The sequence below is a fragment of the Chironomus tepperi genome, unplaced genomic scaffold, assembly GCF_022539635.2.
Source record: "Chironomus tepperi strain 1889 unplaced genomic scaffold, CSIRO-AGI_Ctep_v1 contig_376, whole genome shotgun sequence".
In the NCBI taxonomy this organism is placed as follows: domain Eukaryota; kingdom Metazoa; phylum Arthropoda; class Insecta; order Diptera; family Chironomidae; genus Chironomus; species Chironomus tepperi.
In genome coordinates, this window is record NW_027226498.1 from 2,142,303 (window position 1) to 2,167,918 (window position 25,616).

At 27.2% G+C, this 25,616-nt stretch overlaps 1 protein-coding gene across 10 annotated transcripts in view; it reads left to right on the forward strand.

Annotated features, from left to right (window-relative positions):
• The first annotated feature begins 3,165 nt into the window (after positions 1-3,165).
• ps (RNA-binding protein Nova-1-like protein passilla) overlaps positions 3,166-25,616 on the forward strand; it is an 83,152-nt gene continuing 60,701 nt past the window's right edge. For 2 of the 10 annotated variants that reach the window (XM_070647401.1, XM_070647400.1), the window contains exons 1-2: positions 5,785-6,466; positions 20,656-21,662. In XM_070647401.1, the coding sequence (XP_070503502.1) occupies positions 21,302-21,662 (361 nt within the window). In that variant the 5' untranslated portion in view covers positions 5,785-6,466; positions 20,656-21,301. Of the gene's footprint in view, positions 3,626-4,407; positions 4,605-5,784; positions 6,467-20,655; positions 21,663-25,616 lie in introns of those variants that run through there. The other 8 variants (XM_070647398.1, XM_070647393.1, XM_070647396.1 and 5 more) reach the window with 8 other exon arrangements.

The window sequence follows — 25,616 nt, forward strand, 5'->3', positions numbered from 1 at the left end:
TTCTAAAAGTTTTCGATGAAATTTAAGAAAAAGTGCTATGATTTTATAAAATAGGACTTGGTAACTTTTTTAACTCTCTGAACAAAATAAAATTCATCTTGATGAAATTCAGTGTCAACGCCTGGATATGAATTTTGTAATGATACAAAAAAAGCATTTGACATTTTAAGTGTTAACTTTGAGATTTTAATGCTCTAGTCTTTTGTATATATATGTACATAAAATTTTAACTAGCTAATTTAGGGATCGTTTACTTAATACGTAACGCAAAAAGAAAATTTCTAAGAAAAAAAAAAAATTAGTGCTTGAACAAAATCTCAAACCCCAACTTGATCCTCTCCCTTCCGAAAGCAATACATAATAAGTGAACGCTTCCTTAATTAATTAATTTTTTAACAGTTTGAGAAAGATCATAGTTTGCGAATAAGTTGTCGTCCTTGGAGGTCTCAATTTTAATATTATGGAAAACACAGATTTTAGAAAGTAACTAATCCCAAATTTATCAATAATTAAATTATCTTTCATATTTTTAAATCTTCAGAATTTAAAACTTATGAAAAAAGAGACCTTCATAAATGTAGTAATTTTTATTATAAGGAGAATGAATTTTACTTTTAAGACAGAAATATCACTTATGAAAGGAAGCCATTGAGACTGCATTACAGATGGACAGATTGATCCAGCAAAAAAGATGTCTCTAGATTGGAGCTTAGAAATGATAATAAAAACAATATCAGAAGTTTACTGATTGAATTAGATATTTTTCCACATTTTAAATGAAAATAAAGGAATATGTAAATATTAGATAATATTAGATTTGATAATATCCAAAAGAATATTAATTTTGCATTTTATTACATATCCATTAAAAAAAATAAACATTTCAAGAATTATCTAATTATTTTTTCATAAATGATTAAAATTTTAATTGAAAAAGACTTTTGTATTTTATCACCAATAAAATTATTTATGATTGTCCATTTATCGAAATACATTAAAATGAAACCTTTTCCATAATTAGCCTTAAGAAGCATCAACCGTGGAATATGTTTGCATTTATGATTGATTGTTAATTCAATACACTTAAAATAATATGAATAATTAAAATCTAATAAAGAATAATACAAATACAACATTTGGTCTATTGAATAATTTGCAAAACTTGATTTACAGATTCATTGCAGCAGAGAGAAGATTTTTTATACAGGTTAAAATGGTATGTAACTGAAAGTGTAAATAGCTTTTAAAAGATTTTAGTCACTAGTAATTCGAATCTCTCAACTAGTAGTGGGCAACCTATTTTGTGACACGGTACACAAAAGGTTGTCTTTCACTGCTTTAAACCTTAAAATCCGATCTTTTATGTAGTTTGGAATAATTGTTTAATGTCTCTTGTTTGTTAGATGGTTTTACAAAGTTATCAATGCAGAAATGTTATATGAAAATGAAAACTAACTTTAAAGGAAAACAAGTATTCTTGACAATTATTAAGTTAAATTAAATTTTAATTGTCCTCGGTGAAAGACATTTGGCAAAATTATTTTATTATCAAAATAATAGTATCATATTCATAACTGCATGATAATGCGACTTTATTGGTACTAATAATTATTATCTTGTATACTTTTTTTTATCTATATAGTTCGATATATTAATGAACATTAAAGTGTTTATTTAATGTTAAAATCATTTAAAACACATGCTTATAAATGCCGTAAGTTTTAATGATTGTAACGTGTGAATATTGACACTTAGAAAAAGGTTTTGTACAGATAATTAATCATATTTATGAAGTTAGTAAAAAATGCAATAGCAAAAATCCAATAAATCAATAAAAAAACATCATTTAGCATAAATATGGCCACTCGCGACCAACGAAATCGCATTTTCTCGCAAAAGATTAAAACGATAATCACCACCGGCGACTGTTGTAAGGTTATAATAAAAATTTTCATGATTTAATAGGTGATTCGAGTAAATAACAAAATGAAAAATTATATTTTTTGTCTGTTTTATGAATTAAAAAGAAGCTTTCAATAATGTTTGAACCCTTAATTTTGGCATGAATTAAAAGCTATGTTTAAAGACTACCAGGCTACACACGTAAAACGTAGGTTAGTTGAAAAATTAATTTGAGTATTTGGTAAGTCGTCTAATTAAGCTATAACACGTTTTATTAAAATTTTATCATTTTAAGCAAATATCGATTATGCAAAAGAGCTTAATCTTAAGGATTTGTTAGATATTAGATTACGGAAGGAAATGCCTAACAATAATGCTAACGAAATTATTCAAAGAAGTCACGAGGTTTCTGCAGCATAAAAAAATCATGCAGCATGAAATTCAGACACCCAAAAAGTTCTAATTTCTTTAAAACTTATATTTTCTCTCATTTTTTACAATGCACATTGAGAGGCTTTTTCTTCCCTTAGCTCACTTGAACATAAAATCATGTGAAATACAATAATAAAAGTGCAATGCCTAATACATAGCAAATAAAAAGATGTATAAGCTCAGAGAGTAAAAGTTGCGCAAAATTTCCCCTCATTGTGTGCATGAAGAGAAATAATTTTCAATGTCAATTTTTGTCGCATCAGAAATGGTTTTCGATTAATTAATGAAGCTTGATGAATTAGTAGTAATGAAAATATTCAAACTTAATAGTTAAATTGCAAAATCAAATTAATTTTTAAAAATAATTCATTAAAAATGTACTCACTCAAGTTGGTATATGACTGTAGTAAATAGGAAGTTTAGTGGGGACAAAATACTCTCTTTCTCTCACGTTCTTTGTTTGCACACAGATAAGACTTTTGGACATACTTGTATAGGTTCATAGCAGTAAATTTCGGAAATGCATGAAATTGTTAATTTATTTCCATTTGTCAGTTTTTGAAATGCATATTTCTGAAAAATATTGGATGATGACAATTGATGGATTTTTTGAGTTTTAGTCAGTTCTTAATTATTATGAAATTGTTATAAGATGTCAATCTATAATCATTATGAATTCTTATCAATAGTTTTGAACAACAATGTTTTGCAACAATAATCTAACCGAAAATGCCCCACACAATCTTAATACTTGCATAATGTGTCAAAGTATTGGTGAAAGCTTTAATGTATGAGTTGAAGCACACAGGAGAAAAAAAGATAGATAGGAAAATATTTTTCTGTGGCCCGTCAAAGTCGAGTCGAGTTCACTTCTCTCTACTCAGTAGTTCTCTCGCGTATTCACTGAATCACACGACGAACAAAAAGAAGTCGGTATACAGACAAATAAAATATATTTTATTTTTATTATTTCACATTTTATTCCACTTAAAAATATGGGCAAATAGAGGCATACAGAGAAGTTTTTGTATTAAAATATTTTTACCAGTTATCATAAGTTCCTAGCGAATACACAGCTAAAAAATAAATAAAATTGGAACGAAAAAAGCAAATAAAAAAAAAAAGTTCATTCGTGTTCGTTATCAGCAGGTCTGTAAAGTTGAGAGTGGAGTCAGACCAATTGATTATTATTATTTCATCCGTTTCAGCTAGTTCGCAAGGTTTTATCGCGTTGAGTATATATGTTTTTTTTTGTTTCTTGCTTTTCGTGAGGAAGATTTCCACAGTGACAGTAAAGTGGTTGCATTTTGTAATAAAATACACAAACTAAAAAAAAGAGAAGAAAAATAAAATAAAAAATAGAAAAAAATTGGTGTCGCGATTATAATTTTTTTCTTCTTTTTTTCTTTTCGAATTAATACGTCAGCTGAGAGTGAGAGCGCGTAATTTTTTGAATTTAATTAAAAGATCGCGGGTGCTTGTAAAGAAAAAATTAAAGTGAATCGAACAATTTGAAAGTGCCATAAAGACAATCATTCTCTCTTTTTCGCCTATATTTATTCATTTGAGATCAGAAAATTCCTCAATTCATACATAACACTTTTCTTCATCAAAAAATTTTTTTTTCTACCTCAAAAAAAATTTTTGCGCCTGCGCATTTTATCATCATTTTTCCCAAAAAAAGCTAGACTTTTTTATATTTTTTTGTTGTTGTACACTGTGAAAAATAAAGTTTTTTCCTTTGTGTTTTCTTATTTTTCTTTTGAAATCACTGCACAGCAAAAAAAAAATATTCTCATTATTTTTCCTCTCAGAGCTTTTTCATAATTTTACTCAATTTTGCGATTTAGTTTTTCGCTTGGCTTCAAATATCGCACTTATATCATCCGAATAATTTTTTTCCTTTTGTCACATTTTTGAAGAGAAGAGAAATTACATAAAAAAATCCTAACCGGAAAAGGGTTAAAAAATAATTTTATTTTGTTCATGTGAAATAGAAAGAAATTTTTCATTATCTGAGAATTTTTTTCAGTTGTATAAACTTGTTTGATAAAAAAAACAGAGTACATTTAATTTAGTGTTGGTACTACTCTTATCAGTAGAAAGAAGTATAATGTGGAAAAAATAAATTTTAGATGGAGATAAAGGCAAAAAAAATATAAAGCCAGTCGAAAAGTTATTGGCAGTTTCTTGATCGTTAATTTTAACGGTAGTTAGTGTAATCATATTGCATTGTTTATAGCACACGTATAATACCATAAAATATATGGGTATGAATTTTACATGAAAAAATTAGAGTCACAAGACGTCGATTTCACAACAATACTTAAGAAACCTAATTTAACATTATGTTAATGATAGTGGGAAAATATGATGATAGTAATAATTGAAATTTTGGGATGTGCGGGTTCTCAGAGTGTCTGTCTTACAGAAATTGTCATTAATTATTTGGAATTATTATTTGGACTAATTAATTATTTTATATTGATTTTTAAGCTTTATAAAGATACTCTCAACGATAATAAATGCCAAAATATTCTGAATAATTTCTCTTTTAATATTTTCATTCAATGTTTTAATTGAATTTTTTTTATGTCAATCCTATACTGCCGCATATTTCTTTTTGGCTTGTTATTGAGCAATTGGTCAGAAAAGCTAGAAAGTCTGATAATCAAATATTGATACTTTTATATATTTTGTATGAAAAAAAAATCTGACAAATTATCTTTATATTTTAAACTCAGATTAACAGCTCTATACGGTAGTTAATAACTTCAGTTTTCTGATATTTCCGATAAGCATGCTTGTATGTATGTAACAAATTGAGCAAGTTAGTAGTGTTTATGACTGCAGTAATATTTTTTGGATAAGACTCAATCTCTTCAAAATTTTTAATCTTATTTTTAGACAAAAATTATCAAGTCAGAGATAAGATCCATATTTTTGTTTATGGTAATTTTTGGAGCTATATTTGACCTGAAACGAGAGCTGAATGTCTGAAATGTTATGATAGTTTTATCTTAAATAATAACAAATGTTTATAGCAGATACATAAATTTGCACATTTTGCAGCCTAAATTTAATCTTATGTGATAAATTTAATAATTATTATGACTGCATAAAACTAATTGTTTAAGGCAATATATCCAATATTATTTATTTTTAAACAGTGACCTACATATTTCAGTTAAAGATAGCATTCACATCGCACAAGTCAGTCAAATAAATCTATTAAGATCCAAAAAAAAATATTGACAGTCATTTAGCTGCTGACAAATACTGAACTCAAGAAATTTCAAATATAGCTTATAAACAGCTGTAATTTTAATTTTTTCTGGTGACCAAATAGCTTGAAATTCTCAATGCTCAATAACAAGTCCAACAAAAAGAATTTTAAAATATTAAAAGAGAAAATTAAATCAAAAAATTTAAAATTCAATTTATTTGCAGTTGTTTTGGTCTTGTTACAATATAATTTACATTAACTGTAACAAATAGCGAGAATCTGCAGAATTACAACACAGAAGAAAAAGAGGAAATAGTAAAAGAAAAAGTAATTTTTAAATAAATAAGGAGAAAAGTCATTGACTGTTTGCCAAAAAAGAATAAAACACAAAAAGAACAGAAAACAGTATAAAGTAGTAGTATAAATACAAATAAGAAAGAAGAAGAAGAGAAGAGAATTCTATTATAATTTTAATTTTTGTTTTCGTTGAGATATAATAATAATAATTAAAATTGTTAACTGTTTTAATAACCTTAAAAAGAGAATTTAAAAAAAGAAGAAAACATCATACAAAATATAAAAGAGCTCAGAAGAAGTCATAAAACTTTTTTTCGAGCACTTTGACCTCAGCGAGCAAGAGAGAGCATATTAATAAATTAGCCAAAACGAGTGGTCAAGTTGAAAGAAAGTATAAAAAATCAACAGCAAAAAAATTTATAGAAGAGACTTAAACAAATAGAAAAGGAAAAAAGAAAAAAAGTTGAATGAGATTTGGCATACAAATGATGGCCGCTGATGCCGGAATGGATACAACATGTCCAAGTCCAGAAATTCCAAATGATTCACGTAAACGTCCACTCGATGGTGACAGCGATAATGGCAGCACCAAACGATCACATTTTTCGGGTGAGTCAAAAAGCAAAAAAAGTTGTAAAAAAATTGGAAAAATCTTGATGTTAATTGATTGAATTGATCCTGATTGGGAAAAACAATGACAATAAGTAATGAATAATTACAAACTTTGTTGAGGATTAAAACTAATATTTATTTTTTAAAAGATAGAGAAAATACCGAAAATATTTTGTAGTATTTTTCCAATAGAAAATTTTGTTTTCGTGAAAATTCAATTCATGACGCAAAAAAAAAGTTAAGTCTAAATATAAAAAAATTAAGTTAAGGTGAAAATGACTCGAATTAACAATGTGACACATTTTTAAAGAATCTAAATTTTAATTTAATTTATTCTTTTGTTTAATTATATGAGATGGTATATTAGTCATTTTAAAAAGTACAATAAAAGATCTCTTAACTTCAAAAAAATGAGAGAATTTTATTTATTTTTGAGGATGAGAAATTTTAATGAAAATAGTTTACTCTAATTTACATCAAATTAATTTTGCTGACTTTGCGGAAATGAAATTTAATTAATTTTTTTTCCAAATCTTATTAGACACTCAAGAAATATCAGTCAACAACTTGACTCAGAAGCACATAAAAATTGTTTGCTTGTAAAGATGCAAAAATAGCCTTCATTCATTCATTCATTAAGAAACTCGACACTGAAATTGACTATTTAGTCAGTTTATCTATGTATCTATTTGCCTACCTACCTATTTTATGAACACATGATTTCATTTTTACTATAAACATGTACAAAATATGTAGGTGCTTCAATTTACGTGCAATAAATTTAATAAAGTAATATTATCTTCCGTACTGAAATACTGTTAAGTCTAAACGTTCACGCTTTACAAGAAGAAAATAAGCTGAATCGTAGCACATTTATAATAATTATGTTACGTAACTTTCAAATTATTAACTTGTTCTTTTACGTTTTACTGATATAGTTTAAATCAACAATATAATAAATAAAATTTATGACTTGTCGACTAGAAAATTTCATATCAAGTGGCTCAATTCTTTAACATTTTGTGGGATTTTTTTTTTTGTCGTAACTGATAAGATTTTATTTTTTGAAATAAACTCAATTGTGATATATATCTTTGACATTCTCACTTCAACATGATTGCAAATTTGTCACAGTCGACGACTAAGGTCAATGTAGTCATAATATTTTTGTGGTTTAGGTGGTCATATTTGAATGAACATTTTATGTTAAAGTAAATGACATTCATGATTTTTTACGACTTTTATGCATTTTCAAAAGTCTTAAATCCCCTGATTTTTAAATCTCAATAAACCACAAAAAAATTATTACCTAGCAAATCCAGAATATTTTTATCGAAAAATATTGTCACTAAATTTCAATTTTAGTGTATTTCAAGTTATCTTACACTATGGCATATTCCGCGAACATCATCAGATTTCACTAGAATCATCAAGGCTAACGAAATCTTGTTTTGCATTAAAAACTACATAGTTAAAGTCATGTGATTCCTTTACTACCTCTTTGATTAATATCTTGATTAATGATACATAGATTACAAAGACTAAATTACAATGTACTAAATAATGAGCTATGACTATCGAATTCGCATTGATCGATAGGATTAAAATTGAGAAAACTAAAGGATTTATTAATCTGGCAAATCTGCAAAATTGTTACGAAACTAATTAAAAATATTTCTTATATACAATAAATCAATTGAAATGATCAAGAATAGTTGTTTTAATTTCTTATTGAGAATGGTTAGGATTGTTTTTGTGACAAGCTGTTTTTTTGTCCCCATCTGAAACTTTAAATTACATTAATGACTTTGAAAGTCTTATAACTAGATTAGCATAATTAAAAGGATTAAAACCCCATAGGATATATGTTTTATAAGTACAGTAATGTTGTAGCTATGTGGTGCCAGTGTAGAAAAAATTGGCATTGCGGGTGACTGATACCACAACTCTCCTTTACATCAACTATACAAAGTCGAAAGATTTTGTGAATTGTAAATCATTAAAATCAGCTCATTATTTACTTCAGTAATTAAAGTTAATAATTACATTTTGTAATTTAATTGCATCAAGCAGATGCTTAACATTAAATCTTTATGTCCTTCAGAAGATCACGGCTCTAAAAATACTTCATTCGTTTACCTATGTAACCTGATTTTCAACCATTGATTTTATAATTTTTAAAATTAGCAAAGATTTTAAACTGAATGTGCATAAATTAGATGCTATGATATCCTTGAGTTATATTTTTGTTTTTATTTCAGTCAGTATTGTTGCCAATTCATTAATTTTTTTAAAAAATCGATTATGTCAACATTATTTTCGAATATTGGTACAATAATTTAATTAGACCATAAAACTAGATTCAATTTATTAATTTAGGAAGTTATATGCATAAAATGAAATTCATGAATATAAAATAAGTTCTTTAGAATTACCATTCATATTTTCTTATACTGTCTGAATCTATAGATAAAATCTTGAAAATCAAGTTTTCGGATTTTTTGCTGATTTCAAGTTTTATTCAATTTCCCCTAGCAATATTACATCATAATGATGATGCATTCTCTCAATGATTATCGATAGTAGTGGCTTATTATTAGTTAAAATGAAGTTCGTGGCATCATGCACATATTTATCCATAATTTCTTTGTCGAGTTTAAATTTTCAACTTTTATTTTATATTTAATGTGAGACTTGAGAATTTTATGAAATAAAATGTCAATTTTACAAAAGTCTCTTAAAATCTCTAATCTGTTCTTAAATAGTTGTTTATTTTAAAATTATTGATCACTAAAAGTTTAAGTGCTTATCAACAACATAAACTTTATTTTCTTGAATAGTCAGCAAGTTTAAGATGTTTAGAGTAAACTAAAATTCAGTCTAATCTTAATTTCTCACCCTCTTTTTTATCATTTACTAAGAAATAAAATGAAATTTTCTGCTTGAAAGCAAAATAAAAATTTATGAGGAGTAAAAACTATGATAAATATTATGATAAATAACGGCTCAAAACTATTGACAAACAAGGAATGTTTTCGATGAATCTACAAAACTTTTACTTCATATTTTATTTGTATTTACGAATTCATTCACTTTTTATGTGGAGAAAAGCAGAGAATTAAAATGAAAAATGTAATAATGATGATAAATTATTAACCCCGAGTGACACAAATGAAGAAGATTTTGCCAAATATTTTTTATTACCATTAAATGGATATCAAGTACAAAAAATAGAGCCTTCTTTATTTATGTTGCTCGGGTGAATTTACAGCCAACGAAATTTAGTTAAGATTTAAACTGTAATTGTCTCTATAAAATGTTTATTGTAATGACACGAAATGTTATGCGACAAAAAAACTGGTGGAATAAAGCAGAAGCAGACGACGAAATAGGTCAACAGGAAAGAAGTTTTTGTGAACAATTTTAAGTCGAAAAACAATTTTTTTTCCTCAATTTTGTGGTAGAACTACTAAAAAAATTTGAATGTGTGGAACATATGAAATTTATTACAAAAACCAGAACCTTTTTTTATAAAATGAAAATGAAATCGGACGAAATCATTGTCATGAATGACAAATCTCTTTAATTACTTGCTTTATTAATTAATCAAAATTATGCAATAAAATCGTTTATAATGGAAATAAAGAAGAGCTCTGAAATATGTATTTTTAATTGAATTACATTTCATGATCCATGCATATTTCATATTTACTTTGACATTTTCTTACCCTATGCCAGCTGAGGAATTTCTGTGGATTATCCCAACTACTCTTCATTTTTATAGATGACTGATTTTTGAAAGTTGAAATGCGCTTTCGATTTCATTTTAAACTGTTACTTTTGAAACAGTGACGCATTTATCATCTTCGTATTAATAATGTTTAATACAAATTACGTCATTCAGCATAAGAAAGTAAATAATATGACATTATGAAGTCAAGTTGTTCATAATAAATTTGTAGTTGAAAAGCACCAAAGAAGCATAAATGAGAATGACGAGATTCCCGCTTTTATTCTCAGTCTGAAATGTAAAAGATTTTTCTCCCTTCAGCATTGCTCCTCACAACAACAATGAATTGTTTCGACAGTGAAAAACGAAATGAATGAGAAAATTTTCAATTTCAAAATGGCAAGCACGAAACACAAAAAAATCAGAAGTAGAGTTGAGTAATTAATTAGAAATAGCACAAAAATGATCTAATACTTAGAGTGAAATGTGTCCTTGAGGGTTGAAAATATTTCAAAAATATAGATAATTAGCTGTAACACAGTTATAAATACTGTGTTGTCAATGGAAGTCTCATCATTTATCTTACGCTTCTTTTCCCTAAAAGCCCGAAGCAGCAAGCACAAAAAAATACTCGACAACTCGCTCAATTGAAAACAATTGACGTCTTTTAAGTGAACAAGTGTTTTTTTCATCTCTGTTTCTTTTCTTCTTTCTCGTGTACCCGTTTCACTGTGTGTAACTTAATAAATAAAATAATTTTTAACTATATGTGCCAGCTACTCACTTACTCTTTCATGTAGCTTAGAAATGAATGTATACAAATATAGCATTCATACGAACTGTAAATGAGAGGGCATTTTGATTGTGAATTATATTAAATGAATACACAATTGTGCATAGGCATTCATTTACTTAACATTGCCTTTTTATAAATTCTATGAATGTATATCTAAAGAGTCTCTTCTATATTACTATTAATTTGTGTAAATTCTTCTCGCTTGCTACTCAATCTATCTAATAATAAAAAATAAAAATCATTGTCATCTTGAATGTGTCATATCAAACAAATTGGATTCTTTGTGGGGTTCTCTATTAAAATAATCGTTATATTCATACACTTGTTCTCTTTTCCTTCTTCTCTTTATCATTGACATGATTGCTCTCCTTCTCTTTTCTTATTATTTAAAATGAAAAGAGAAATTTTTGAAGGGTTGATGATTTGTGGAGGGCTGAAATTATGTGTGGAGGCCCCTCCAGTTTTCTTTATAGATAATCAAAGCATATAATAAATGAAAATTGTAACTTTTTTAGAAGATTTCTTTGAATTTTATTTTTTAAGGCTTGACATGTTTTATTCATCTTCAAATGTTTCAAAGAATAAAGTAACCCACAGATTATAGTGGGATCGTAAAAAAGTATGTCAAAATAGTATAAAATTTAGAATAGTTTTAAAAAATGAGGGTATCCATTATATTAATTCAGAAAAAAATGATTTTATTGAATATTGTAAAGGAAAGGGATAAATCTGTAATGAAAGAGAAAGAACAACTTTTTCCATAGTAACAAAAATTAAATTAAACATCCTCTAAAACATGGTAAATAAAATAAAATTTTACTGAGAACAGAGAAAGGAAACAACTTTTGTATACCCTTTGCATACATATTATTATCTCCTTACGTGCTATGCAAATAACACTTTACAACCCTCCTTCTAGGAACTTCACTGAATAAGTTAATCTTATCAATTTTTCTTCTTTTCATATTTTTGAACTCAAAAAAAAAAATCTAATCATACGTTATGGCGAAGATAGATGATAGAAAAAAAGTATGAAATGAAATACAAAATCCTATAAATATCTCTTTACTGTTTCAGTTGAGAATAAGGAAAAAATCACTTCACGAGAAAAATCATTTAGATAGCAGAACTTGGAATTAGAATTGAATATATGTAAATAATCTCTCAGTGCTGCTTCGTTCTGCTTTTTACCCTTTTTTCACTCTCTCAATTCCTTTTGTTTTTCAAGTATCAAACATACCGCAAGACACTTCATTTTATCATGCAAAAATATGTTGTTCTATCTACATCTATAATTGTATGGAAAAAAAGAAATATGGAAATGATATGGTCGCAAAGACAATTCAATAAAACTTTTTAAAATCTTCGTACATTTTCGTTTCTATTTTCTTTGCTTGAGGGTAGAATGTGGCTGCTTTTGAGGATGATAAAAATCAAAAGAGTGAGAGCATGAGAGACAGACAGTAGTCAATATAAATTTTGTTTTGTATTTTATTCATAACAATAATAATAATGATGCAAAGGTATCGTGCATGTATGAGCATTCAACACAATAAATTCAATTGTAATAAATGAAAAAAATTTCAAAACTACTTCCAGTTGGGTGCATACAATGAGTGATGAAAATGAATAGATGTTATCAATATTTTTCAATTGTTTTAAGATTGAAGAATAAAAAATGCAATCTTGATACTGATGAAAATAGATTATTTAATTGACACAAATGTTCTCACTGTTCCTTTGTATGTCTACATATGATGAAATTCTATTTCATTTGTTGAAAAAATTGTCAATAGCTGAGTGACAAAATATCAATGATATTCAATAATAGTATAAAGACTCTACATAACAAATAAGACACACAATAAAGATGTGACTCTCACTGGCTATGTGAAGATGTATGTAAATGATGATAATGATTTCATCTATATACACATAAATATGTTGAATAATATATGAGAAACCAGTATTTAAGATGAATATTTGTGTACAAAGAAAAAAATTTACACGTTTCTGACATATAATGTCATATAGGCAGCAGAAGCAGCATCAGTAGTAAATGATTTGGAGGTTTTAGAGAAGAGAAGAAACAATCATGAGATGAAATGAGAAGTAAGAAAAAAAAATTGAGAGGAAAAAAATTTATTAACATATTTATGCATACATTGTATGGAGTATGTGGTCTGCGTGTGTCTCCACCATTTTAAAGCGCCCCGTATAATATTCAAAAAAGTGTATATATTTGCAGCCCGATAGTACTACGACACAATCTAACACACATTTTTGTCGTCTCAACTATTGCTCGCTCTTTCCCATACACATGCAATATCTATCTCTATACACACACAAAAAGAGAAGTAAAAAATTAATTCATACATATAATGTAGTGGCGATAAGAAATAAAGGCTGTTGTGTATACGACAATATTATTTTCTGAATGGCACTCGAAAGAAACAATATACAACTCGATGATTCGCCTTCCATTCAATCAGTCACAATCCGGCTCTGTTCCATTTTTCGTCGCATCGCTGCTTTATTCCCGAAAATCTGTAAAAAAATTTTGTTTTGTAAGTTTCGTGTCAACCAAGAACTATCTAGTGATTTTATTGTTATCCGTTTAGTTGCTAATTTTTATAATAATAACAAAAAAATGTAACTCTCATGAGCTGTATTTATTATTGCAAATGATATTATTGTTGCTGTTGTTGTTGTCGTTGTAAAGTACGAAATTAATATAAATGTATCTGAAAAATTATTATTTTTTTTTAATTGCCAACAAAAAAAGTTTACGTAAACGTTCGCTTTTGTGAAGTTATTTGACTGCGATGTAATAACTCACATATAATCGAGTATTACAAGGGGAAGAATAAATACCACATTTTTTTTTCTTGTTTTTATCAACAAAAAGTTTATTCTTTTGTGGAAGCAACAAAAAAAACATACAAACTAAAAACCATTCAATTGCTTCAAACACGCGAATGTAAAAAAAAATGATTGCAAGAAAAACTAAAACTGTGAAAATTTTTCAGTTGTAAAAAACTATTTTTAAGCGCACAAATACCTAAAAATCTATTCTGTATAAGCAAAAAATGAATAATTGTGCAACAGAAAATTGTGTTATGCAAAAAGCTAATAATTTTCACCCTTCGGCTTTCAAAATTGAATTTGTATGTGCTATATTGAAATTGTAACACTTTTTTGTGTGTCATTATAAAAATGGACAAAAGATTTATTCATATGATGCTTAACGTGTTATCATTATACAGCACCCACATTTATCGAGTGTTTTTATTTATGGATATAGTGTAATACGTACACAAAAGAATGAGTATCATATTGGAAAATTTAATAATATGTTTTTCTTTATACCTTTACAATAGCACAACAAAAAATGGTAAATACCCTTCAATTATAGCAAAAGGAAAAAGTTTTCCTTATTCTTTAAAAATGTAATTTTAAGGCTAGAAAGGGCCATGTCATGAGTATTATAAAACATGTTGTTTGTGTGCAGTGAAAAATTTTAATTAAACCTAAAAATATTCCCATTCTATAAAACAAACTATTGCCTTCATATCAGTGAATGTGAGAACTTTACATTCTAAAATGCGGGGTCAAATTCAAGATTATATTTTAGAAATCACGCACATTTACAGTGTGATTCTACACATAATATTCCCTTGCGCTTATTGCCTCTCTATATCTCTATCAAATATTATAATACAAAAATATAATTTCATGTGCACGTCAAGGTTAATTCTGACTGTTGTGCTTTTTTCGTTTTATTCGTTCTGTTTCTCTAGTTTTTTTTTCTGTATTTTTGTGTAAAAAGTTTTTCCATTCACAATGACTTTCGTTTTTGCGTGCCGTAATGAAACATGCTAGCAGGAACAAAAACAAAAATTTCCATTTCAACTTCAATGATTTTCATGAAAAACTTTTTTCATGGTGTATTTCTATTGTTTGTTTTGGACAAGCATCTGTCCATTCGTGTAACATTATCACTAAACTATTCCAATATTTAAAATTCATAGGTTTTTTTCTCCATAAGAGAAAAACAAATACCAGGAATCTCCAACACAAAAAATATATTTCTGTATAGCTGATCTTTGTCGTTAATCGACAAAGTTACGACAACTAGTGGTAGTATCATCTCTCGTCACCTTATTATTGCTATTATTTTTTACTAGAGATTCAAAAAATTCGTTTACTTTTTGTGGCTTTAAAAAATATGTGCTTTATTGACATACTGAGAGTATTTTCGAGTCGAGTTCTTGATATAGCAGTACTAAGTGTAATACATTTTCACATATTGACTTAATATTGTGCTCAAAGCTTCAATTGAAATATTTTAAATTTTGTTGAAATAAAGCCATATAATGTGTTTTGTGAGATGAATCATCTTACCTGAAATCAGCTGAAATTATAGAGATTGAAATAATTTTTATTTTCCTAGATTAAATTTTCCAAAAATATGTGATAATAAGATAAACAAAAAGAACCTCTATTATCGTCAGTCTCTTTTGGCTCCATAAATAGAGCCAAAAAGAAAGCTGACTAGTTTAGTTTTTGTGAAGGAAGCATAAATACGATTATAACAAAATTATGGAATGTCTTTAACATCTTCCAATTTTGTTTTTTTTTTCTTCATTAGCTTGTTTCTATTTGATATCTGTCCAAAAAAACTGTAAATTTTTTTCCCCAAAAATTTTTTGGTTCATCTTCATCGTATGCTTTCTGACTTGTTTGGTATATAAATGAACAGTTATGGAGAAACCTGAAAAATTTATGATTTTTTTTCTATCACATACAAAGATATCAATTTGAATAAATTAAATAGATAGATACAGAAAAAATATATAAAGAGATTTTGGCCATGCCATTTGAATTTTTAAGAAGATGAAATATCCAATATTTTGAAAAGAAAATAAATATGAAATAGAAACTCTTTGGCACTGAAAACAACACAATATAATGTTTTATTGGAACAAAAATCGCATAATTGATTGAGTAATTTAAGAAGTTTTCGATTTTTTTTTTTAATTTTCAATGATTCAATTTTCTTGTTTTGCAATCATTTCATTAAATGTATAAGTCCTTCGCCAATGACACTTGAATAATAATGAAATTAAAAATCGAAGACATTCAAATTGTCGTTGTTGTTATTGTTGAATAATAAAAATTAAGCTCTTCTTCTCGGTGCACAAAGTCAATAATTATAATGTAAAGTTTCTTGCATAAGTAGCAAAATAATTAGAAATCTATGTACGTGTCATTAGGGACAAAAGTGTAAGGTGCAGAAAAATCGAAAAGAAATTATGTAAAAGTTAATCTTTCTCGGGAATCTTTTTATTGCTCTAACACATGAGACGACTTAGAGAAATTTTGCGCAAATTTATTCCAATCTGAAATGTTAATACAAGATTAACAATATTAAAATCATCCTCAGATGGTGAAGCTTCAATGAATTCAAACGACCTAAATAAATAAAATTATAAATTAAAAGTATTAGGCATAATTCATCGGTTCATGGGTTATTTAAATTTATTTCATGAAAGTGCTAAGTTCTAGTTTCACAATAAACGTCATTAATGACGCATTTGAATTAAGTATGAATGTAATAGTATGTGCACATTAGGGAAATAACAACAATTTCTTAATCAATTTTTTTTTTTGTTTACAATAATTACTTTCGAAAAATGAACTTATGCACTTAGTATTAAGTCAAAACAGGGATGTTCTTTTTACAATAAATTTCTTAATTTCTAAATATAAAATTGAATGAATATTTCATAAACGATAATAATATGAATCTATTTTTGTCATTAAATGTTTGCTATTTCTTGATGGGAAATTTATTACTTTATATTCCTCTCAGTTTTCAATCTACAGTGCTATAGTTGAAGTGAAAAAAATGTTTAAAAAGTAAATAAAATTGATTTTTCACCTCAGTTTTAATATAGTTAAAAAGTTGTTGCAAACTCGATCATATGGTGTTTCCCATAAAAACTGTTTTAGATGTTTCAATTTTAAATTTAGATAGAAATCAGAAATCAAACACGAAAATACAAGTTCATAAATTAAGCAATTTTTATATCTTTGAGCTAGAAAATGTATTATTTGTAAAAGAATCTTGACTTTTTGCCTTGAACTGCTGTTTACAATAGAAGGAAATACCCCATTACAAAATTAGAATGGACGATTGCTCAGAATTAACAACCATGTGATTCCTTTTACTCGACATACAGTGCTCATGCTTCATAACAATTTTTTGCTGTTTGGAGAAATTTCATTTCCTTTTTGAAAACAGAAAAAGAGCTTTATTTATAAAAAGAAGTCTTAAAGTCAAAAGGAAAACGAGAGAGAGAACTTCTCTCTTCCACTTTGCCGTTAACCAAAAGAACTGTAGCCAAAATTGTCTAAAAATAAAAACTTTTGCAACAATAAGATTTTTTTGGAAACGAAAAAGTTCATAAAGAGATATGTTAAAGGAACAAATTGCTTCACTTTATAAAATAAAAAATAAAACAGAGAGAAAAAATTAAATGTTTGAGGAACCGCAAAGAAGTTTACTTACTTGACGTTTTCATATCATACACATTTTAAATAATTGCCTACATTTTCACCTTCGCATCATATTTGCCCTCGTTCTTTTCATTTTTATTTTCCTCGGGATGTAATCCATTTTTCATGTCAACCATGCAAAGTTAGGCAATCTGACGATGTCAGTGACAATGTGGAAATGTACATCTTTGATGTAGGTTATGGTAATTAGTTAAAATTTCCCTACTGTGCCTACCACATTGTCAAGCATTTCTAATTTTAATCTTTTGATAGGCTTTAAATTCTTCAACTTTTTCTAGCAATTTTCATTCAAATTCTTTCGTTACTCAAAGACGTGTGACATTGCTAATATAAAGCTATCCATCACAATGTTATGACTGAAATGCTTCGTAAATCATGATTCAATATTTATAAATATTTTCTGATTCCTCCCATCAACTTTTAATGCATTAAACATCAGAATCGTCAACATGAGGAAAATTCAATTTAACAAACTAAATGAAAGACAATGCATCTTTTCTGCATCATCTTGTCAGCTACCATAGAAGAAAAAAATCATGTTGCATGAACATTTTTTCATATTCTATTGTCAAAGCTTTATATGAAAGAAGGATTCAAACTGTAAATGTGTGTCATTACAAGTGCAACGTCAATTGATGTTCACTGCATTGTCAATTATGCTTGAATAGTCTACGTTGCAGAAATTTTCATTTAGTGATAAATCACATGGGGAAGGAAAAAAAACAGCCTGAAATTGTGCACTTTTCCACTTCCTTCACAATACAAATCCTCTATCCTTGTGTGAGAAAAGAAAGAAAGAAAGAAAAAATAAATTTGAATGCACTCATGCAGTAATATAAAGTTTGCATAAAAGATAAGATAGTGAAAGGTATATAATTTCATATACATGAACGTGCTCTAACTCATTCACTGTGCTTCAACAATAGGAAATGTGCTTCTGTTGTTGCTACTGCTCTTCGTTTTTTAAATAGATCACAACTTTTTGTGTTTGCTGTATAGAAGATTAATGTATGTAAAATTTCATTTGATGTAATAGACCTTCTCTACCCTACTACACCCATTTACTTGTAAAGTGTCTTCTTTTCGCTTCATTTCCTGATTAAATGCCATTGTACGTTCCTCAGCACATGTCGCGCATACATATTTGTGAGCAAAATATGCACAGCTATGATGTAATTTAATTATCTACTTATTTATTTACATTTACATTTTTAAGATAGCCATAAGCATGTTGTTGTTTTACATCTGATGAGTCGTTGCTTACCAACTCGCTACATATGATGAGTTCTAAAATGCCTTTAGCAAAAGAGAAATGGTCAGTTATAGATGAACGAAAAGAAAAGGCAAACACAGAACGAGGCAGATCGGAGCGGACGATGTAGAGTAGTTTAATTAATTTGTGTAATAGTTTTTTTTTTCCAAAACATACACAGTACATATCCAAACATTTGTGGCATTTATAACATGAAATCACATTCAAAACGAAAACGTGAATAGAATTTATAAAATGATATGGAAAAATGTAGATGGAGATATTCGAATATGTACAAGAATGAGGAATATAATGTAATGAAAACATATGTTCATATTATTATACGATTTTTTGGTCATTTAAATATTATAATAACTATAAGTCTTTACTAAAGCTCGGAAGCAAATATACAGACACATACTTTTTGTACACATGTACATATAGATCGAGAGAAAATACATGGAACAATGTTTTTGTTATATGAAGTGTTGTGCTATTGTTATGGTTATAAAAATACTTGTAATGTTGTCATTTAGAATATTTTCATGAAGTTTTTAGTCGGAAAACTGGAGTGCTATATGCAACTATATACTATTCTTTTAGCAAAGTTTCTATTATCATTTCTTTCAATATAGTTATTGCAGAGATATTAAATTTAAAAAAAGATTGAAAAGTTTTTAGACGCTCAACTGAAAGCGCTAAAGGCATCACGAACAGCTTACTATTTCTACTTATTTCGTGATGCTCAATTTATTCCATATAATTTAGAAATTACTCGGTTATCGTATTGTCACCAGTACACTTGTGCTTAATCTATCATCAATTTTTAAATAAAAAATAATGATTGCGTAAATTCTAAATCAAAACAACACGAAAATAATCGAGTACGAGCGCTTAAAGTGAAACAGAATTATTATTAACAATAATTGGCATTTTGAAAGTGTATCAATAATAATTGCGGTAAATTGAGCTGGTAAAATGTTTTAGTAACATTCTGTTTGACTTGTGAGTAGTGTATAAAAAATATTCGTTAACAAGTCTATAATGTGCGTTGTTATGAGACATTTAATTTCACATTAATACAAATTTCAACATCAACAGCAACAACAATAAAAATAATTTGTAATAAAAATTTGTAATCAAATAATATTGTAAAGGAAGAGCTATGTAAAAATAGCAAAAATAAAAAATTAATACGAGATTGATGTGTAAAGTGAAAAACTAGCAAACAGTGATACAAATACAATTGACAATATTTTGTCGATAATGAAAAAAATTATTTTGATAATTTTGGGAAATTACGCATAAATAATATTTTGTTGGTGGCATACACATCAATTATTTTCTATGCACTATTTATTTTGATTTTATTTTTCCATAAATTTTTTGTTATTATTATTATGGCAATCATATATTGAAATTATTAGAACTTCCAAGTGGAATTTTATACCTTCCTTTAATGATATTTTTGAATAAAAAAATCATTAATTTATTTATAATTTTACAATGACGGTTTTGCAGAGATAGATTTTGAGAATTCATTTTGCCTTACTTTACCCAGTGGTTGGAATTTTGAATTAATTTTCGACAACTTGCCCTAGCAGATAAGAAGCATACTCATAAGTATGCTCACAAAATTGAACATGCTTAATTATATTGCTTGAGAAAAATTATGAGCACGCTCATTTAGGTCGGCGTGCTCAGTGTCTGTTAAATTAAATCTGTAAATACAAATGTACTCAATTTCTATCTCTGCAAAGCCACAGCAATTTAACAACGAAGAAGAAAAAAAAATCAAAATTTTTGATTTATGTTAATTTTTGCAGCATTATCTCATCAAATTCATTACACATTATCAAACAATCAAATTGTGATGAAATTTTAAACAAATCAAAAAAAAAAAAAATTAAAAGGATAAAAATAGGTTGTGAAAGATATTATACATAGTTGATAACAAAGTGCTTAAAGGACATAAACTTTATATTAAAAAAAAGAATCAATTAAAAAAGTGAAAAATATAGAAAATATAAATAAAGCAACAATGCAATAAAACAGGCTGTATTCTATTCTGCACATACTTTTGCGACATAATTAAGCAAATAAAATTAAAGATACATTAAAGAGCGTAACATAACACACCAAGATAATTCCACAACATAGTAATCTCATCAATTTTATAATCAATAAAAATCTAAGCAAGATATTCACCGTTATTGGATATAGTTTTATATGTACATGATAAAATCGCATCAACAATAAAGTAACCGAAAAATACATTCTAAAGCAAAATTCAAGTAATATTGCGGGTACTTAGAGAGCATTCATAAATCACCATTTACCATCGTTTACATCGACACAAAAGAAAAAAAAACAGCAATTATTTAAGAAGGAAATTGAAAGCTTTAATAAGGAAATTAAATAAGAATAAATCACTGCTTTAAATAATTAAAAATAAATCTGAATTTATCAATAATGCTACATTCCAATTCATCACCGCCATTGCAATCCATTTTGCAACGAAATTGTTCGCCATTAAAACAACAAAATTCAACAATGAATGGTGCAAGTAATGCACAAGATAGTTATTTTATATTTGATGAATTATCGACGGCATTATCAGAACGAAATAACAATTCTGATGGCAGCAGTAAAATTATTGGAAATAATTCCAATAATAACTTTTCGAATAAATCATCATCGAGTATTGGTTCGAGTATTGGTGGCTCTAATACTTCGACTGCCACAAATCTCTCATCAACATTCCAACGTCCACAATTTAATCATCAACAACAGCAAGTACAGCAACAGCAACAACAACAGCGATTTGGTTTTGGTGAGTTTTACCTAAATGAAAAAAAAAATCTATGAGACACAAACAATATTTTAGGTCTCTCGCATTATAACTTCAAATAGAATGTCTATTTCATAAAAAATTCATCATTTTGTTCACAAAAAAATATATATATACACACAAAAAATGACATGAAACCTTAATGATTTCGCTACAATAAATTATTAAATTGTATAAATTAATTAATCAAGAGAAAAATTTACTGCGGTGTATTATCATCATTAAATATAGAAACCACAAAAAACCAAAGCTTTTATAAGCTGATGCGTTTTTTGCCCTAGATATGTATTTTTTGATTTTTTTAAATAAGGCACTCTTGATAATAAAAGTGTCACGGAAATTGCGAAAAACGAAAGAAGTTAAGAAAAAGAAGAAAATGTGTCATGAAAATATTTTGAAAGGTTCTCGAGAATACATAAAATATGAGGAATAAGTCGAGCAATGTAATACATATATTTGAAAATCATACATCAAAACTTGAGTAAAAGTCACATTGTTATATTTATTTATATTTATTGACATTACGCTAATGACACTTGAAGGGGTAATCATTATTGCTGACATTCCTTTCTTCTAGTTGTAAATAATAAATTTGCTGGCTAATTAATGAGGAGTTTTTAGATATTGTATTTTTAATTCATCCTCAGAATTATAAAAGTACTATTCATGTCCTTAAGTAATGCGACTTCTTTTAAGACAAATGTATACGGGATTAATTCATTCAAATTTTTTTAATATTATTTTAAAGGACATAGCTTATCACACTGAATATAGCACTTAAATTTAAATTCTATAAGCTTTTTCATTTCCAACCTTTAAATTAGTGAACAAAAAAGAATTAAATTGATCAACGTTTATTATTTTCCTTCCTTTACTATCTTATTTTTATAACAATATACAGCATTAAGGCATTTATATTTGTATGAATGTTTAACATGTTAAATCAATCAGAAAAGAAAAAAAAATCACAAGCAAATACATTCTTCATATTCAAAAAAATATATTTATACTCCTAATGTTAATATTATTAATTAAGTTTCATCACCAGCCTAAAAACCAAATCAAGCCACTTCTCGAACCAAAACCATCATCATCATAACATTCAGATAAAAAAATATTTATAAATCATCATCATTCTACTACCTACATCTACCTACTACTTTTATGCTACTAAATCGCTACCACCACCGTGAACTATATAATTTTCATCAAAATGCATTTTTCACCATGCTGCCAGGAATTCAAGATTCTTTTTTTTATAAAAGCATTTAATTATTTTTACAAAAAAAAAAAACATAAAATGAAAAAAATCAATTATTACTGAAAAGTATGTGCCTTAATTACCATTAAAAAATAATGCAAAATTGTAAATTTATGATTTTATTTTAGTAGATACACATAAACATTTCTTTATAATAATAATAATTGTATCAATCTTTCCTTAAGGATTGTGCCACCTCATCAGGTGATGAAAAAATTGTTATGAGTTTCATATTATGAGAATAAAAAAGTATCATAATGAACATAAAAAATTGTAGATTTGAATAATTTTTGGTGCTGGAAATTCACTGAACTGAAAGCAATTTATCATGTTGGAAATCTCTTCTGACCATATTTGCATTAATATCATAAACCATAGGACAATATTTAAATGATTTCGGTTGCGTGATTTATATCTGGCTTCTTATGGCCAGATTGTTCATCTGAAGGGTTTTTATTGAAATGTTATAATATTTTCTTAAACCTTTTGGATAAGGCACTATGATGATTTATGTACAAATTCATTCTTGCTCTAAAGAAGGCTAATTGATAGACATCCTTTCGAGCACTCATGGATCTTGAGTCACTTTTGTATCTATAATCAAAAAAGCATAGTCTATCAAATTTAGAACTCAGTACAATATTTTTATGTTGCAAGCGTTACTCATACAATTTCTTCATCCCTGATCATGATATTAAAAATACATTTTATGCTTCTTTTATATTTTTTTTCTCTCAAAAACATAATTTTTTATTTTATTTACTTTTTAACGATAAATGAAACAACAAAGAAAAAATTAAGCATAAAATCAAAAATCTAAAAGAACTGTTGTCACATTGTTTAGGGTTATTTACACAACAACAGCAGCATAATTTTTAAAAACAGAAAAAGCGAATGAAAACGTTAAAAGTGGTAAAGCCAAATTGTCATTAATGATTACGTGGAACGAATTGATAATCAAACGTTGGCCGAATCACAATTAAAGTTTTCATTCCTTTCTCTTTTTCGCGAAACAAAACAAAATTGTTTGTTGTTTTTTATGGATTCAGGATTATTTAATCATCATCAATTCATTATTTTATTCATCTTTCTAATGATTAATAATTACAAGAAACAATTGTGAAATTGTTTCAATTATTGCAAAAAAATATTTCTTAATTTTTGTTAAATTCACTACAAACTTTCATCCATTTCTCTATTTATTACATAAATGTCTATCTCTATCTATTATCTATAAATAAGTTATTCTCTAGATTGCATGGCTTACCTTCACTTACCCCTCCTCAATCATAAATGCGTGAATGGTTATTGCAGAAGGAAAACTTAGCAGCAAATATTTATAATTTAAACTTGAAGACGATATATAAAAAATTAGGTTGATGAGGTTGAAGGTCACAGATATGAAAACTTTTGCTGCTAAGGACATTGCTTTTATTATTATTTCTACTCGTCGAATTATAAAATAATAAATAATAAACATCATCGTAGTCTGTCGCATTTTTGTATCTCGTGACAAGCATAATAGAAACATAAACGAGATATGGCGTCATAATAACAAACAATAACAAAAATCACTGATGTATTATTTGGTTCATTGGATAATTTTTCAAAATCATAGAAATTATGTACATAATGTATACAGTTTGCCTTTATCGGCTGTTATTATTCTCATTATGATCATCATAAGTATTCATATACTTTTGATACTTTTCATTCATGTATTGAAAGGAGGAAGTAAACATAGAATTTATTGTCTTATAATTATGATAATTTTTGATTATCGTCATCAATATCCATTTGACTACTTCATTTCTTCGTGAAATGTGTTTGATTTATTAATTTATAATGACCATGTTTGACAAAGAACTGTTTTAGAATTTATAAAAAGATTAGCTGAATCTTTTGGAATAAATATTAGAATTAGCATATTATACAAAAATTAGTAAGCATTATGAATTCATAAAAGTTTCTAAAAGTTCACGTGAATATTATGCGTAGACTTTTTACATAGCAACTAATCTTTCAAGCAGTTGCTAAGGTTATTTCAAATATTGAAATTATGTTTATGCATAGCTGAATGCTTAACTTAATTTGATATGTTTAAGTTAATTTCCCAGAAGGTTTGTAAAATCCATCAAGTATTGACTGAAAGTATATAAACTCACAAGCTACGTTCTTTCGATTTCGTTTACATATTTTGTCTTTAAACGTAAAATTTTGGAATATACGTTTTGAGATTATTTAGACATCAACAAAGTTTAAATATTTCCTTTGAACTATGACAACAAATTCATTTCTCATTAAATCTCAATTATCTTTCAAGCTGAAGCTTATTAAAATTGGAGATATTCCTAGAACTTGTAAATTACTTCATTGGGTTTTCCGTAGTACATCTTGTTCTGTTAATTTAAACAGTGTTGATAAGTTCAAAAAGTTTTCGTGCTTTAAAATAAAATTCCAACAAAAAGTATAGCTTAAAGTACAACAACAAACATTTTATAGGGACCAATATAAAAAGTTTTGTGAAAATGAGATAAAAGTGATGAGTTGTGGGAGTTGTTTCTATGCTGGTTCATAATTTTGTTTCTAAAGTTTTGAAGGAGATATTTAATGTTATTTTTTTCAGCCAATTTTCAATTCTTCAATCGTCGTAAAAACATTCTTATTATGGTCCT